At 55.8% G+C, this 17,040-nt stretch overlaps 1 protein-coding gene across 6 annotated transcripts in view; it reads right to left on the bottom strand.

The window, feature by feature from the left end:
• CEP72 (centrosomal protein 72) overlaps window positions 1–12,911 on the bottom strand; it is a 32,818-nt gene extending 19,907 nt beyond the window's left edge. For 4 of the 6 annotated variants that reach the window (XM_047730746.1, XM_047730749.1, XM_047730748.1 and 1 more), the window contains exons 1-4: window positions 12,790–12,902; window positions 7,864–7,991; window positions 6,623–6,815; window positions 4,244–4,352 (exon numbers count right to left, since the gene is read on the bottom strand). In XM_047730746.1, coding sequence (XP_047586702.1) covers window positions 4,244–4,352; window positions 6,623–6,815; window positions 7,864–7,991; window positions 12,790–12,871 — 512 coding nt within the window. In that variant the 5' untranslated portion in view covers window positions 12,872–12,902. Of the gene's footprint in view, window positions 1–4,243; window positions 4,353–6,622; window positions 6,816–7,863; window positions 7,992–12,789 lie in introns of all 6 variants that reach the window. The other 2 variants (XM_047730745.1, XM_047730747.1) reach the window with 2 other exon arrangements.
• Window positions 12,912–17,040: the final 4,129 nt, after the last annotated feature.

Raw genomic sequence — 17,040 nt, 5'->3', positions numbered from 1 at the left:
AATTCACAGAGTGTCTGCTCTCCAACCACAGTGGAATTAACCTAGTAATCAGGAACAGAAAGAGAACTGGAAAATCCCAGATACTCGGGAGATTAAAGAGCAAATTCCTGGATAACACACGGCATGAGTCAATGAAGAAATCTACCGAGAAATTTACAAATATTTTGAATTAAATGAAAATGAAAACACAATTGCGGGATACGGTGAAATCACTATTTAGAATGTAATTCATAGCATTGAATTCATACATTAGGAAAATAGTAAAATCTACACAAACAATAATCCAAGCTCTAAGCTTCCATCTTAGGAATTTAGAAAAGGAAGAGCAAATTAAATCCAAAGTAAGCAGAAGAAAAGAAATAAAATTAGAGCAGCAATCAGTGACACTGAAAACAGGAAATCAACAGAAAAATAAAAAAAAAAACAAAAACAAAAGCTAGTTCTTTAAAAATAAAATTGAAAAACTTCCATGCCAGGTTAATTAGAACAAAAAGACACAAATTACTAGTATCAGAAGTGAAAGAGGAATTGTGATGACAGCTCCCATGAACACGAAAAGGATAATAAAACTATGAACAACCCTAAGCCCACAATTTGATAATATAATCAAACAGACCAGTTCCTGGAAACATTCTATCGAAATTCACACAAGAGAAATGGATAATCTGATTAGATTTATATATATTAAAGACATTGAATCAATAATTAATAACCCTCTAAAATACCAGGTCCAGATGGCTCACTGGTAAATTCTATGAAATATTTAAAGAAAAAAATTATACCAATTCTCTATAATCTCTTCTAGAAAACAGAAGCAGAGACGATATCTCCTAACTTGTTCTACGTGGTCAGCCTTATTTCAACATGCAAGAAAACTACAGACCAATAGCTCCCATGAGCATAGAAGCAAAAATCCTCAATAAAATACCAGCAAATGGTATCCAACGACGTACAAAAAGAATTACACACCACAACCAAGTGGGATTTATTCCAGGTATGCAAGGCTGGTTCCACATTTGAAAATCAATCAATGCAATCATCACATGAAAAGACCAAAGAAGAAAACTCATGCTCATACCATGACAGAGAAAGCATTTGACAAAACCAAACATCCCTTCGTGATAACACTGATCAGCAAACTAAGAACAGAGGGGAACTCCTCAACTAGATAAAGAACATCTACGAAAACCTGTAGCTAACATCCCACTTAGCGATGAGAAAGACACGTCCCTGTAAGTAGGGCAAGGCAAGGGCGGCCCCTCTCATTCCTTCTTGTACGCATCATACTGGAAGTCTCAGCTAACGCAGTAAGACAAGAACAGGAAATAAAAGGTATACAGATTGGGAAGGAAGAGATCAAGTTGTCTTTGTCACAGATACATGATTGTCTATGCAGAAAATCCTCAAGAATGAACCAAAAACAAGGGGGAAAAAACCTCCCGTAAAATAAGGCTGCAAGGGGTGCCTGGGTGGCTCAGCGGGTTAAAGCCTCGGCCTTCGGCTCAGAACATGATCCCCGGGTCCTGGGATGGAGCCCCGCATCGGGCTCTCTGCTCAGCGGGGAGCCTGCTTCCTCCTCTCTCTGCCTGCCTCTCTGCCTGCTTGTGGTCTCTGTCAAATGAATAAATAAATAAATAAATAAGGCTGCAAAACACAAGGAGTTATGATTTGCATTGTGTCCCTCTCAAAAGATACAAGTCCCAACACCCTGTACCTCAGAACGTGACCTTATTTGGAAATGGGGTCTTCACATAGGTAATCAAGTTAATAAGAGATTAGGCTCAGCCCCTAATCCAACCTGACTGGCACCTTTTGGAGAACCTGGGATACAGAAACAAGCATGTAAAAGGAGAGATTCTGTGAAGACACAGGGAGAAGGAAGACAGCCACGTGAAGACACAGCACTGGTAAGAGACACCTGCCAGCCAAGAGCACCAAAGATTCCCAGCACAGCACGAGAAGAGTAAGGGAACGGGTTCTCCCTCACAGCCTCCACGAAGAATCAACGCCCCAACCTCTTGATTCCAGACTTTCTTGACAACGGTGAGGCGACAGATTTCTGTTACTTTAAGTCACCTAGTCTGCGGCACTTTGCGACATCAGCTCTAGGAAACACACACGCAAGGTGAACATACGAAAGCCAGGCTTGTCCTAGACACCAATAAGGTATGGCGTGCAGAATGAATCAGGAGAGCGCCGTTTACGGAGGCCTCCCAAGACGACAGATCAGGTATAACCGAACAGCACGTGTGCAAGGTCTGTTTGAGGAAAAGCACACGCCTCTGCTAAGTCAGATCAAGAACCAACACACGCACAGACACCCGAAGACTCAAGACGGTCACCGTGTCAGATCCTCCCAATTCGATCTGTAAGAGTCACCGCGGTCGCAGTGAGTCCCAGCAAGGTCTTTCACGGATACCAACAAACTGACACGTACACAGCAGCGAAGGCCCCGGAAGACCCAAGAAAATACCGAAGAAAGGCAAAGTCCGAAGTCGACACCGCCTGACTCAGAATCTCACGTGGAGGAAGGGGCTAGGGAATTCGGGGGGCTTTGTCTCTGTACAAGCCGCCACGCCCATCCATGGGGCTCTGCCTTTATGACTTCATTGCGTCCCGGAGGCCCCACCTCCTGACACCATCACCTAGCGGGTTAGGGTTCGACATAGGAATTTGGGGGCCACAAACATCCAGACCGTTGCACACAGTACTGAGAACAGCTGTCTACACAGTAATTAGTCTGGTTTGAAATGGGGAAGTAAGGGGGGTGGGAGAGATAAAGGGGACCTGATGAACAAGAGACCCCAAGGATTTGGAATCGATCCTGAGACATCAGAACAGAAACGGGCTAAGCGAGGCCACAGCTCAAACCCAGCGCCCTGCCTATCCCCGTAAATGAAGTTGTACTGGAACGCAGCAGCCTTTGCTGAAGCATCACCGACGGGTGCCTTCCCGCGACAGAGGCAGAGTTCCAGAGCTGAGAAAGAGATCGTATGGTCCGCAGAACCAGAAGTATTCGCTCTCCAGCCCTCTTCGGGAAAGAGCAGGTCAACCTGTGCGCTGAGGAGCCGAAAGGCAAGCTAAGGCATACGGTGCAAGGAGACCACGGAAGGCTTTAGACAGAGCGGCGCGGCGTACAGTCTATGACCCTGGCACAAGGAAGGCAGACGCTGCCCTTTAAAATCCACCTGCATGGACGCCCAGGGGCTCAGTCCAGCGTCTGCCTTCAGCTCAGGTCATGATCCCAGGGTTCTGGGCTGGAGCCCCGCATCGGGAGGGGCAGGGGGCCTGCTTCCTCCTCCCGTTGCCCCCTTTGCTTGTGCGCTCATTCCCTCTCTCTCTCTGACGAATAAATAAAATCTTAGAAACTAACTCACTCACTAACTAAAATCAACCTGCAAACCATGAAGACACTTTGTGGCTCCAGAACACACTGAAACGCGGTCAACCTTCACAGAGCAGTTAAGAGCCGGGCGGGGGCGTGAGGTGGGGCACAGGCAGGCCGGACAGGCCCATCCCACCGCCCGGCTGCACACGGCAGGGCCAGCACCACGGCCGCCGCCGAGCAGAGCGCGCAGGAAGGGCCACACCGCACGGACGGACGCCGGGCTGCAGAGCGAGGGCCCGTGCGGCCGTCAGCTCCCGCGTAAAGCGCTCGCACGCACGACCGGCGGCGCGCTGGCCCGGTCCGGAGAGGAGACGGGGCGCAAACAACGCGCCAGCAGACGCGGCGGCAGAAGGGGCGGGGGCTGCCTCCGAGGCTGAGGAGGGACGAGGGGCCGTGCTTTGCCATCACAAGCCGCTCACGCTATTTGACTTTACACGTGTTACTTCAATAAACTTTCTAGCATTGAAAAGTAACTACCCAGGGCGCCTGGGTGGCTCAGTGGGTTAAAGCCTCTGCCTTCGGCTCAGGTCATGGTCCCAGTGTCCTGGGATCGAGCCCCACATTGGGCTCTGGGCTCTGCGGGGAGCCTGCTTCCCCCCTCGCCTCTGCCTGCCTCTCTGCCTACTTGTGATCTCTGTCTGTCAAATAAATAAATAAAATCTTTAAAAAAAAAAAAAAAAGAAAAGTAACTACGGGAAACAGGGACTACCGGGCCCGAGAGCCCCTCTCCTCCTCCGCACAGCTGCCCTCCAAGCGGCGGCGGCACACGGACGTCTGTATCTTTCCGGGAAACGTTCTAGCCATAGGCGAGTCTGAGCAGCTCCTGTCCGCGGTAGGTACCACTTCTGCGCTTACCCTCCGGCTCTGGGACCAGTGCGGAAGCTCTGCTGCGAGCCGAGTGGCTCCTCTGACGCAAAACGCAGCCGGGACGCCTTCCGCTCGCTCTCTCTCACAGGACGGTCATCTAGGGAGAAAACGCCAGAGAAATGAGCAAATCACGAAGCAGGTGACAGGCCCCGGTGACCAAGCCCCACAGGGGTACCTCTAGCCCCCAAAGCACATCCACTTCCCTGTGGAAATGAAGGCGCCCCCGTCGCCCACCCTGCAGCCAACCGCACATGACCAGGACTGCCACCACTTTTCAGGGACCTTCCATCCCCCCAGGGCTGGCACTGCCCCAGGAGTCCCCCTTAAGCACTGCGCAGCCCCAGGAAAGGAATTCTGGGCTGTGGTAGCTACACTAGGCTTCCCAGAGAGGCCGAGTGCGGACTCCAGGAGGGCTGGCTGGCTCCCACAGGGCGCAGCCGCAGGTACCACGGGCCGGCAGCCTGCTGCGCGGGAAGAGACTCAGGCGGCACACGCGCGCACTTCCTTCTCAGCACGGTCTTCTCGTAACGCATGTCCTGCGCGCCCTGTGACGTTCTCGAACCTCACTGAGCACGTCGGAGACGTCTCTGTGGATAAGAACCCTGAACTCGCTAAAGAGAGGACGTCAGTCACGGCCTTGTGTTTGGGCCTAGGATTTGCACCGTCAGATCCGCAGGATCAACCGCCCCTGCCTGAGTGCCCGGGGCCCCAGAAGGCCTCGAACCAGTTCTTCCTCCTGGGTGTTCCTCAGCATATCTGAGGGTTAAGATGGTCCCCAACATCAAAAGTCAATGCTCTGGGGGCACCTGGGTGGTTCAGTCGTTGTCTGCCCTCAGCTCGGGTCATGATCCCGGGTTCCTGGGATAGAGCCCCGCGTGGGGCTCCCTGCTCAGTGGGGAGCCGGCTTCTCCCCTCCCTCTGCCCCTCTTCATTATGTCCCTTCTGCACACTATAAGACGCTAAATCTAAAACCTTTATAATGAAGAGAAAAGTAAAGATTTAAGACTGAAGACGGAAACATTTTCCAATAACGTGGCCCATAACGCTTGGGAAAGCGCCAACTTCAACTGCTGGTAAGCAGTCAAGTGAGTGAGAGCACCAGCGCTTACTCCCCCCAAACACCTGAAAATCCAAACTAAACATGTGCCGATGGGGGTTGGTCACGGATGCCCACAGCCCACCCCTACCCCCGGGCAGGCGCGGCCCGACAGAGCGGCGGGCTCCCAGAGCTGACGGCCCACCAGCACGGGGGACGGGGCACCGGGAGGCGAGCCGGCGCGCTGCTGCAGAAAGCGTTCGCGAGAGAACCTGCCACAGCTGAGAGACGCAAAACACGGGGGTCTCCACCGATACCCCCTGGGCGCTGCCAGGCCAGTAGCCACAGTACGGCCCCAGCTCAGGACCTACCACGTGCGGGGACAGTGGACCGTCTTCCCTGACAAGCGCTGCTGTGATCCGGCTTGACTTTGGTTTCGTTAGGTCAGCTCCCAGAAGACGGAGACGCCGAACGCCCCCAGCCTCACCAAGCATGAACTGGCCCTCAGGCTTGAGGACACACTGATCACTGAGGACACGGAGCAACACTGCCCTTCACGGGGACGTGCCCACTCCGCCCCTGCTCGGCACTTAATACCCCCGTTCACACGGCGGACTGAGGGGCCAAGGCTCTAAGCCAGCCCCTTCTCCGTGCTCAGCGTGCCCTTGGGCTCACACTCCGCACGCACAGGTGCGGCGGCACAAGGTGGGCACTGGCAGCGCCAACAGCCACAATGCTCGTGACAAAAACAACTCCCGGTAACCAGGAAGGGCTTGGGGAGGCACCACGATGGCTTCTGTAAGCATGACCTTCCCCCGGGCGTGGCCGGCAGGCACCCTGGAAGCTTGTCCTGCGGCCTGACACAAAGACCTGTTTCTTTGAGGGACACGGGTGACTAAGCCAGTGGGCAGCTACACCTGCCAACAGAACCTCACTCTCCCGTCCCTACCATCTGGGGACGGTGTGACACACAAACTTCTCTTCCTGCATCCGCCCTTCCAAGTGGACGTGAAACCAGGAGGAAGGAAGAATCCAACAGCCTCAGATGAAGCCCGGGCAGCCCGGCCAAGAAACGCCACCGGATTCCAGAGAGTATGTCCAGGCCAGTCAGCTACAGTGCGGAGGGCCAGAAAGTGACAGAGCAGCCTGCCCGCCCCTCCCCCCAACCGCGCTCCTGGCCGCCCCGGGCGGGTGTCTGTGGCCAGAGCTCCCCGCCCGCTCCCAGGCAGCGCCCCCACAACACCCAGCCGGTGAGACACAGGGGCGCAACCAGGGAGCAGAGAGCACAGGTCGCCGCTCAGCGCTGCCGTGAGCGAGGCCGCGGCACCTACCCAGCTGCCTGAGCTTCGGAAGCATGTGCACGACGAAGAGGCGGTAGTCGGCCTCGTTTCTCACCACGGGGTTCAGCCGGAAGTCCACAGCGGCGAGCTCCGGCAGGGAGTGGAGCCACAGCACCTCCGCTAGCGAGGAGATGCTGTTGTAGTAGAGGTTCAGGCTCTCCAGCGCGGTCAGGTACTGGACGCCCTGCCAACGGGACGAAGGCACGGTGAGCTCACGCTCGGCCGGCAGTGAGCCAGGCGTGGTACGCACCGGCCCCGGCCACGGCCATGGGCGGCTGGCGGGAAGAGCACAGAGACGGGCGTGCTCCAGGGAGGCGGCCCACGGCTCCCACACAGGGAGCGGCCAGCGGCTGCGGAAGGTCACGTGCGCAGAGCCCTGACAGCGCCGGGGACGGCCCGTTTCCACCGGCTTGTCACCGTCTCCTGCAGTCGGCGCTCACACCGCACAGACCGGGACAGCCGGTGCCTGGAGGGGGGGCACTCTGGGCAGGTTCCCAGCCCCGTGCCGGGGAGGCTCTCTCTACCAAGGGCGGCAGGAGCCTCTTCCCCGTGAAGTCACGGGCAGCGTTCACACAACGTCCCGCGCTGCCATCAGCTGGCGGCTTCTTCCTTGCTCAGCAGATCCAGCGCCCGCCGCGTCAGGAGCGCTGCGGGAAGCCCTGCGCCCGTGGCTCTGCCACTCCAGGGTTTGAGGCCACCAGCAGGCAGACGATAAACAGATGTGAGCGTAGAATGTGGATGAAGAAAAACGCAGCGCAGACAGGGACAGACTGACTGACACACACAACAGTCTTTTGGGCCTTATTTTAGTTCCCTTAAAGATACAATCGTCTTCATCAGAGACAGGACTTCTGGTTGTCCAAGTAGTTTAAAGACGTCGTGAGATGCACAAGAAAAACACCACCTGCAGAGAGGGCCAAGTATACAGCCCACATGTAAGCGCAGGTGTAAGACCGATTGTTGTGTTTTTTTTTAAGATTTTATTTATCTGACAGACAGACATCACAAGCAGCAGGCAGAGAGAGAGGGGGAAGCAGGCTCCCCGCCGAGCAGAGAGCCCGACGCGGGGCTCGATCCCAGGACCCTGGGACCACGACCTGAGCCGAAGGCAGAGGCTTAACCCACTGAGCCCCGCAGGCGCCCTACAGATGGTATTGTTTTTACTATAAACGTACTTTGCACTGCTCCTGACAGCAATAAGTTGTCTTTGAAGAAACAAACCTAAAACTTACCTCTAGACTCACCAAGGAGTTGCGTGAGAGGTCTAGAGACTTCAGACCCGTTAGGTTCACCAGAGAAGTTCCCAGGTGAGTAATCTTCTCTTGGTAAGTTCCAGGAATAGACAATGACTGGAGCTCAGCTAAGAACAGAAAATTACTTTTAACTGGACAGTGATATTAAAGAATCGCACTCAAGGTTTCAGCTTGTTTATGCCCAAATTGTCTCCGCGCCCTTGCCCTGCCCCCCACGCCCCTGCTTCCCCTGTCAGACCCCACCCCCCACCAGCAAGGCCCTCCTCGCCGGGCTCTTACTTTGACTCCTGGCTGCTCAGCCCAGCGCCTGCGTAGCCTCCACTCAGGGGTCACAATCAGAAGCCCACTGGTTAGCTAGCCTGCCTAGTCCGTGCCACTTACACACGAGGGCACAGTCGTCCTCTGCGCGGCACACTCAACGAGCAGCCAGTAAGTCAATGTTGCTACAATACTGTTTCTGTAATCGGAAGGACAGTTTGGGTCTAGGCACACCAATGCTTCCCCAGGAATATTTATGTTTTAAAACACACCTCAGTCAAATTTAAAATTGGTTTGTGGGCCTCCAGTTCCACACACGACGGAATAGACCCGTTTCATCCTACTTCTACTCACGTACTGTGCCTAACTCCCTGGAAAACAAGGTACGAAACAAGCACGGGACCCCTCGGGAGGGCGGGGAACGGGAGGCCCACTGTCTAGGGACCTCAAGAAAGCCATCGAGCAGTGAGGGCCCGGGGCTGGTCTATTTTGTCTTCCACGCATCCCAATCTGAGGGCCAACGAAGCTGGCAACCCAGAACGGCCAATGGACTCTGACTAGCACAGGAGGGTAAGCCTTTGGGCCATGGGAGAAGGACAAAGATGGGCGCCTTGCAGCAAAGGATCCTGACATGAGCCCCACACTAGCTCAACACCCGGTAAAAAAAATGCACCGTACATCGGCCTCACTCCGTGGATGGCACCGAGAAAGCATGAGTGGACCCCGACGCCTACCCCAGGTGGCCCACAGGCGTGCACGGAGTGTGTATGTGACAGGAAGCTGGCCGCCACCTCAGCAGTGAGGCAGCACCCTCTCAGTGCCAACACTGTGCAATGAGGTTTACATAAGAAACAGCCTCTTAATACCCCAGATGTCCACGACTCAATACAAAATGATCAAAAATTGAAAAAAAAACTCAATTTGAATGAGGAAAAACAGTCAACAGACACCAACACAGAAATGACAAGAGTCAGAACTTTTTAACAAGAATTTTAAAGGAACGCCTGGGGGGGCTCCGTGGGTTAAAGCCTCGCCTTTGGCTCAGGTCATGATCCCAGGGTTTTGGGATCAAGTCCCGCATTGGGCTCTCTGCTCAGGGGGAGCCTGTTTCTCTCTCTGCCTCTGCCTGCCTCTCTGCCTGCTTGTGCTCTCTCTCTCTCTCTCTCTCTCTGGGAAATAAATAAATAAATACTTTAAAAAAAAAAAAAAAGAATTTTAAAGCAGGGGCGCCTGGGTGGCTCAGTGGGTTAAAGCCTCTGCCTTCGGCTCAGGTCATGATCTCGGGGTCCTGGGATCGAGCCCCGCGTCGGGCTCTTGCGGGGAGCCTGCTTCCCCCTCTCTCTGCCTCTCTGCCTGCGTGTGATCTCTGTCTCTTTGTGTCAAATAAATAAATAAGATCTTGAAAAAAAAAGAATTTTAAAGCAATAGTTCAATGAACAATTATCAACACTCCTGAAACAAATGATAAATAGGAAGTCTTGGCTAAAAAGCAGAAGACATAAAGAAGAAACAAACAGCCATTTCAGAAACGTGAAACACAATAACTGAATAAACAACACTGTGCAGAAGCAGCTCGGTAACAGGAAGGAGACGACAGGAGCCCGAATCCGGAGTAAATGCAGCAACGTATTGATCGAAATGGTCTTATTTGACCAGCACAGAGAAAACAGACTTAAAAAAAGAGCAGAGCCTCAAGGGTCCACAGAAAAAGATCTACCATTCCTGTCACAACCGGTCCCAGTGCAGTTCCAATTAGAGTTCCAAGAAGAAGAGAAAGTATGACAAAGAAAAAAAATTTTAACAATTAAAGAAACGAAACTTGTCAAATTTGGCAAAGGACACACAGGTACATATTCAAGTATCTGAGAAAACCCCGAACAGAGTAAAGACCAAAAGAAAGCCCAGATACATCAGAAACGAACTTCTGAAAACTAAGAACAGTGGAAGAATCTCGAAAGCAACCAGAAAAGGCATTACTGGTCGAGAAACTACTGACAGGACAGGGGACTATGCTTCAGAACCAAGAGGCCTGAAGGAAGGGGCACCGCATTCCCCAAGTGCTGAAAGAAAAGAACTTTCAACCCAGAACTCTGTATCCACCAAAACCAGTCTTAGGGACTGAGGTGAAATACGGTGTTTTCAAATGAAGAAGCAGAGACTGTTCCACCAGCACAGCCGTCCTAAGGCAACTGCTACAGAAAACTCTTCCAGCATACAGGAAGGAGAAAAGAAGAAAACCAGGAGCATCAGAAATGAAGAAGGAATAATGAAACAGGTAAACACAGTAAAAATGTTTCCTCTAGAGTTATTTAAAATGTTGGATGACTGTAAAAGAAAAGGAAAAACAACTAATGTGGTTTTCAAGGTATACAGAGAAAATACTTAAGACAACTAAATTATAAAAGGTAAAAAAAAAAAAGGAAACATTGCTTATAAAGTTTCTACATTTTGCTTAAAAGGGTAAAATGTCCACACAAGCAGACTGTTAAATTATACAAACACACCGCAATCTGTAAAACAACCATTACAAACACCGTACAAAGAGATAAGCTCAAAAATAGAATAGATAACTCAAAACGGAAAACTAAGAAAATAGTCAAAGCACAGGAAGGCGGGAAACAGGAAACAGAAGAGAAAGACAGTAGGAAGCAAATAATACAATGGCGAGCTTCCGCGCTCCGTATTAACAATTACATTTGATGTAAAAGGTTTAAATACACCGTATAAAACAGACGGGCAGAGTAAGTAAAAATGAACCCACTACCACTGCCTACAGGAACCTCATTTCAAGTGCAAGGATACGGGTCAAGCTGAGATTAAAGAGACACAGATGGGGAAAGAGGTGCCCTGAAAACAGGAACCAAAAGAACGTCACAGCAGCCACACGAGCAGACGCCGCGACCAAGAAAATCACCCGCGGGAAAGAGGAACAACACACGCCTTGCGGGGCTCTCTCCAAACCCCAAATGTGTACGCCGGGCTTCAGACAACACAGCTCCGAAGCCCGGGCCGTCGAGCGGGAGAAACGGACAGAGTCGCTTGGGTTAGGGGCCGCCACCCTCCCCTGCCGTCAATCAGTACAACTGCCAGAGGGAAATCAAGGACAGACGAATCCAGGTCATTACCAGCCAACAGGACCCCATCGAAATCCGCGGGACACGCCAGGCGCGGGAGCGCACCTGGAGCACTGACCAACACAGACCCGACGGTGAACCAAAAACACACCCCGACAAACTTAAAAGAACTAAAACCAGACAGAATCACACCAGAATCCGGAACAAGAAAAAAAAGAAAAAAGAAAATCTCCAAACACACAGTGGGAAAACACACTCCCAAAGAGTCCCCAGGTCAGAGAGGAAGGGGCTAAACATACCCTGAACTTAATGAAAAGGTAACAAAATGTGTGAATGCGGCTGACGTCACGGCACCCACTGTTCATACAGGAAACCGCAGGGTCCTGCGTCGCTGTCCCAACTCTCAGCGCCCGACCCTACAAGAGCAGGGGCGCCCGCGTGGGTGGGCGGGCGCAGCCTCGGACCCCCGGCTTCGCCCGGGGCGCGATCTCAGGTTGGCGGGTCGAGCCCCCCAGGCTCTGCGCTGGGCGCTCCCCACCTCTCCCCGCGTCCGCCTCGCTAAAAAGAAGCGCATCTAGAGCAAGAGTCAAATCCGTGCGGAGAGAGCGGGAAGAAGGAAACAAGTCGCAGAACCCGCGCATTTCCATCTACTGACACGGGGACACAACCGCACCCACCGGGCCGGTCACCGGCGTCTCCCAGGCCTCCTCGGACGGCGCGACCCGCTCCGGACCCGCCAGCTCGACGCCTTCTCCCGAGGGTCGTCCCAGCCCCCGCCACAACCCGCCCATCCCAGAAGGAAGCGCTACGAGCGCGTCTCCCGACGGACAAGCGACACGGGGCCGTCGGGGCGCCGCAGGGACAGGCCTCTCCAGGCCAGGCGGCTTCCGGGGAGAGTCCGCCAGGGCAGTCTCACCGCTTCCCGCGCGCGCCGAGCCGGGAGGAACCCGGGGCACAGGGCACGCCCGCGGCCCGCGTCCGCCGTGCACACACCGCAGGGTCCCGGAACGCCCCGAGCCCCGCGACCCAGGAGCCCCGCGACCGCGACCGCGGGCGGCCGCACCACTGGAGGCGCCGACCGAAACCGCCTCTCGGGGGTGGAGCGCGTGCGGGTCCTGCGGGTCCTCAGGGTCCGGGGTGGAGTCCCGCGTGGGCACGCCCCGGGGGCTCGGAGGACTCCGCTCGTCTCCGCTCCCCTTCTGTCCCCCCCACAGAGCAAATCAAACAAATCAGTGTATCTTGAAAACATCTTTAAATAAAAGAAAACCCACTGACTCTCTCGGCCCGCCCCGGCGCCCCGCCCCCGCGAGGGGCCCCCGCCCCCCGACTTCCCCGGCCCCACTCGGGTTCCAGGTGCCCCGCGGCCCCCCGGCCCCACTCGGGCCCCCTGCCCCGCCCCCGGCATCCCGGCCCCACTCGGGCCCCCGGTGCCCCGCGGACGCCCTTCTTCCCCGCCCCCGCCTTCGACGGTTCGGGAAGAGCGCGGTCAGGACGGCGCGCTCTGGCCCGACCCCGTCTGCGGACGCCACGGCGGGAAGCTCGCACCCTCCGCCGGCCCGTCACCGCCGCGCACCCAGATCGTGGTGAGGCGCCAGGCCGCTCTTCTCCCGGATCTTCTCCTCACACAGCACCAGCCGCGGACCCGCGGGCGCCATACTTTCAAACGACAAGCACCTGCGCTGGCGCCTGCGCAGTGGGGCCGCGGCAGAGCCGCGAGGGGCGGGGTCCGGGGCCGAGGGGCGGGGTCCGGAGGCCTGGTGGGCGGGTTCCGGGGGTCTGGTGGGCGGGGTCCGGGCCGGTGGGCGGGGCGAGTCGAAGCCGGTGTTGGCTTTCGAGTGGGCCTGCGGGACTCAAGCGGTCCTCTGCCCTCAGTGGGAGGGGTGCTGTCACCTGGGAAAGCCCGCCAGCCCGTGGGTTCCCTGCCTCACCCGGGACCCCACACGTGGGGTCACTAGGAGGCGGCCAGTGAAGTCTGGGGCCCGAGCTTGGCGCTCGTCCGCTGACCGACAGTTTGGTGGCAGGGGCGTCCCTCTAGGACCTTTATGGAGCATTGTGAGCAGCACTTGAGGTCTGCAGGGTTCAGGGAAGACCCCGTCCGTGTCCGAATGTGCCTCAACCAGCCGGAACGGTGGGGTCACCCCTGCCTCCCCATCTCCTGCTGTCTGGGGACACCCCTGCTGCCCATCACCCCAGATGTGACCAGCCTATCGGCAAAGTCACCTGGCATGTCCCTGCTGGGTGGTAGCATAGGGGGTGGAGGGTGGAGGTAAGCGGGGTGTGTGGGCACTGGAGGCTTACAGCAGGGTTAGAGGAAGGAGGTATAGGGGAGGGGTGGGGGGTGCTCACAGTAGGAAGGGGTGCAGGGTACCCCAACTCTGCTAGGCGGTGTGGGGCTTCAAGCCTGGCCTCCCTGGGCCCTTGTGCTGCTCAGGGACTGGTAAGCCTGCTTTGGGAGTGTCCCACACTTTGGGAGTGACCAAGATGGCACTCCAGTGCTGCCCGTGCTTCCCTTTCCACGGACTTGGGCATGTCCTGGGCCCCGCGGGGGCCCCCCCACCAGGTCTGCTGAGTGGAAGTTTGTGCAGGCAAGAAACTTAGAAACTGACCCGACAGCCTGGCTTCAGAAGCTTATAGAGGCAAGCAAAAGGCTTCCGTTGGCCCCCAGCAGAGGGAAGTAGCTGGTCAGGGCACAGCCAGGACACCCAGCGCTTCCTGCTCCCCCAGCGGTCAGTTCGGGTGGGCGGGGACCTCTGCATTTGCCCCGTGGGACAGCACCACACAGTCAATGTTTCTGTTACGATAGAAGTGCCAATAAAACTTCAAAAATCACGTTTTCTGCTTCTTAAGGTATTGCATATTCATTGCAGAAAAGATGCAAAATACCGGAGAACAAAGATTGACTATTCCACCACATTGAAACCGCCAAGGTTAACCCTTTAACATGGATCCCCCAAGTGTGTTTCCCAGCCTGTATATATGCAATGAAGTGAGATCGTGCTGACCGCTCTCTTATGCAGATACATATCTATTTTTTACTCTGTATGAACTCCTTATGTGACTAAATATTCTTCACCATCATTTATCAAACATCATTTTTAATGGTCATACAGATACTGAATTAAACCCAGGTTTATTTGACCCATCTTCTGTTCTGGACCTTCCACCTGCCTCTTGTTTACGGGGATAAGTCTAGTGGGGTATTATTTTGGAGTTCCTTTTGAACTGCTTTGAAGCAAGCCAGGAATGTTGGCGCTGGGAGCTGGCCCCAGGCAACCACGGAGCAGGAAGAAAGCACTGAAGGGGAATCGGGATCCGGGAAAGGTCTCAGCCCCTGACTCAGACAGCCCCACCCCACCCCGAGGGGACAGCCCAAAGCCCCATGGCATCCTCTCCTGGGTCCTGTTACAACTGATTGATTGGACTGGGTCTTCGACAGGTATGTGAGACCCACCGAGGGAGCACACCCCTGCCTGGCTCAGTACCTGCCCACCCAGATGACCCCCAGGTACTGCCTTTCAACCCTGCGGGTGCCTTTATCCAGCTCCTCCTGTGGTCCCAACCGCCCTGGGAGCTTAAAATTTGGAGAGGTGCTTGTGGCTGGTGCAGGGGGTTTCATGGAGAAGCTTTGGGGACGCCTGGGAGGCCATGCACTGGACATAGCAGTGGAGAGCCCCCGCTGCACACCAAGCTCCCCACTGCATGCAGCCTTCCACAGCTTTCTAGAACATTCCAGGAAGGCTTCCAGACCTCTTGGCCTCAATCTCCAAACTACATGCAGCAACTGAAGTGTCATTCATCCCTAGGGAGGAGGCCAGAGAAGGAGACAGAGTAACTGGAGGGTGGGCCCACGTCCGGGGGACTGGGCAGCTTGAGGATTCCCACGGGGTGCTGGTAGCCCGAGACCTAAACTATGGCAGTCCTTGCCCGGGCAGGGGTGGGGGCTGAAGCGGGCCTACAATGTGCTCCAGGGGAAAACGGGGCAGTTTCCCATTTACCCCAAGAGGGGAGCTCAGCTCAGCCCTGGGAGCCAGAGGGGCTGGGAGATGCTCCCTGTGTGCTCTTGGGGCGTTCTGTCAGCTGCTGTGGGGTGTGTCCTCTCCGTTCAGCCTGCACCCCATTACTTCCACTGTTGTCAGGTCAACAGTCATGGTTTTCAGGGGTGGTTTGGGGGCTCATGAGAGCACCCTGACCTCTTACCTAGCAAATCTTAATGCAGAGAATGGGCTGGTGCCGCCCCTTCTCTGTCTGGTGCAGCATCGCCAGCAGTGCGGACGAGGAGTGGGGGGGTCTCCAGGCAGGCTAGGGGGACAGGCTCGGGGCGGCGTCAGCCCTGGGCCAGGAGCAAGTCCAACTGTGCGGACTCCGCGTGTCTTTGGTAAGTGATTCTGCCCCTCGTTTCTGGGAAGGTGAGAGTTCAGAATGGGTAGTGCCAGGCCCCTGCTGGCAGGACCCGCAGCTCTAGGGTACCTCTCCCGGGACCGTGGGGTTCTGGTCCTGTGGCAGGAGTCCCCGACGGCACTCAGCTAGAGACCGCCCCTCGTGGGCTGTAAGGACCCTGGGTTTCTCCAGACCCCGGGGTCAGGACACCAGCATCTGTACGGAACGTAAAGGAAGCTGGAAGGGGCAGGCGGGTCCACGCTGGGGAGGTGGAGGCAGGGCTCTGTCTCACCTGGGAGCATGTGAACATTGGTAAAGAGTTGATCTGATCAGGGTCAGGTAAGATGCAAGGCCTGCAGGACACACGACAGGACACACGACGGGAATCCTGAGGCAGGCGAGCTCAGCACAGCTGGTCAGCACCCAGACCTCTGTCCTGACACTCAGCTGTGGCTCAGGTCCCGTGAGCCCGGGCGGGATTGGTTCCTGTCTGTGTCCTGCCCGAGACACCTGCTTCCACGCTCCACCCCCGGAGCCCAGCAAGTGTCCCCCAACCCCCATCACCATCCATGGGGTGGGTGCCCCATGTCCCCGAGCCACCCCTGCACCGGTCAGAGAGAGAGAGGAAGAGGAGCCACCATTCACTACAGTTGCCAACACCTAAAAACCAAGATTTCTCAGAAAGAGGGGCCTTCCAGTTCGTTCTGGAAGTGGGGACCCGAGACAACAGGGCCTATGTGCACTGGCACAGTGTGGGGCAAAGCAGCAGTCACCCCATAGAGAAGGCCCGCGAGCCCCTCAGGCTTCTGAGCCATGACCCTCACCTGGAGGCCAGGGGCCCTGCCCACCTTCTGGGACAGCCATGTCCACTCCCGGGACACTGCACCCCACAACCACCACGCCTTTGTCTTGCCGTGCACCTAGCGTCTTCCAAGTGGGAGCTGCCCCCGAGCCCACCCCTGCCTCCCCCCCACTTCCTGCTCTCCTGCTTAACAGCCAGGAAGAGGTGCGGGGCCGAGTGAGGGACAGACCTCAGGTATAACCCCCTGCATCAGGTCTGGGGACCTGCAGCCTGCTGCCTGCCTCTGAGGCTCTAGCGAGCACACGGTTCAGGGTCCCTCTGGACCAGGCGGGTGTTGGCCACACAGAGCACCCCTGCCATCCTGGTCCTTCACCCAGGAGCCGAGGTCAGCCAGCCCTATCTGCTCCAGGCATCAGCCACCCCGGCCTGCAGGGGCAGGCAGATCCCTGCACCACACTGCCCGATGCAGGACACGGGTCCCTGTTGGGTTCAGAGCCATCACACGGCAGAGCTTAGCAGACCCAAGGAGCAAAGTCAGGTGCTTCCCCTTTTTGTGGCCCGTGAGTCACGTGTGCCGGGACATGGGCAGCACAGAGAGCAGGAGCGCTGCTGTGAGAGAAAGGCGTTCCTGCTGCGCAACGCAGC

The sequence above is a fragment of the Lutra lutra genome, chromosome 5 (assembly GCF_902655055.1).
Source record: "Lutra lutra chromosome 5, mLutLut1.2, whole genome shotgun sequence".
NCBI lineage: Eukaryota > Metazoa > Chordata > Mammalia > Carnivora > Mustelidae > Lutra > Lutra lutra.
Note: the sequence above shows the minus strand (reverse complement) of the source record. Positions and strands in the feature narration are given on the sequence as shown.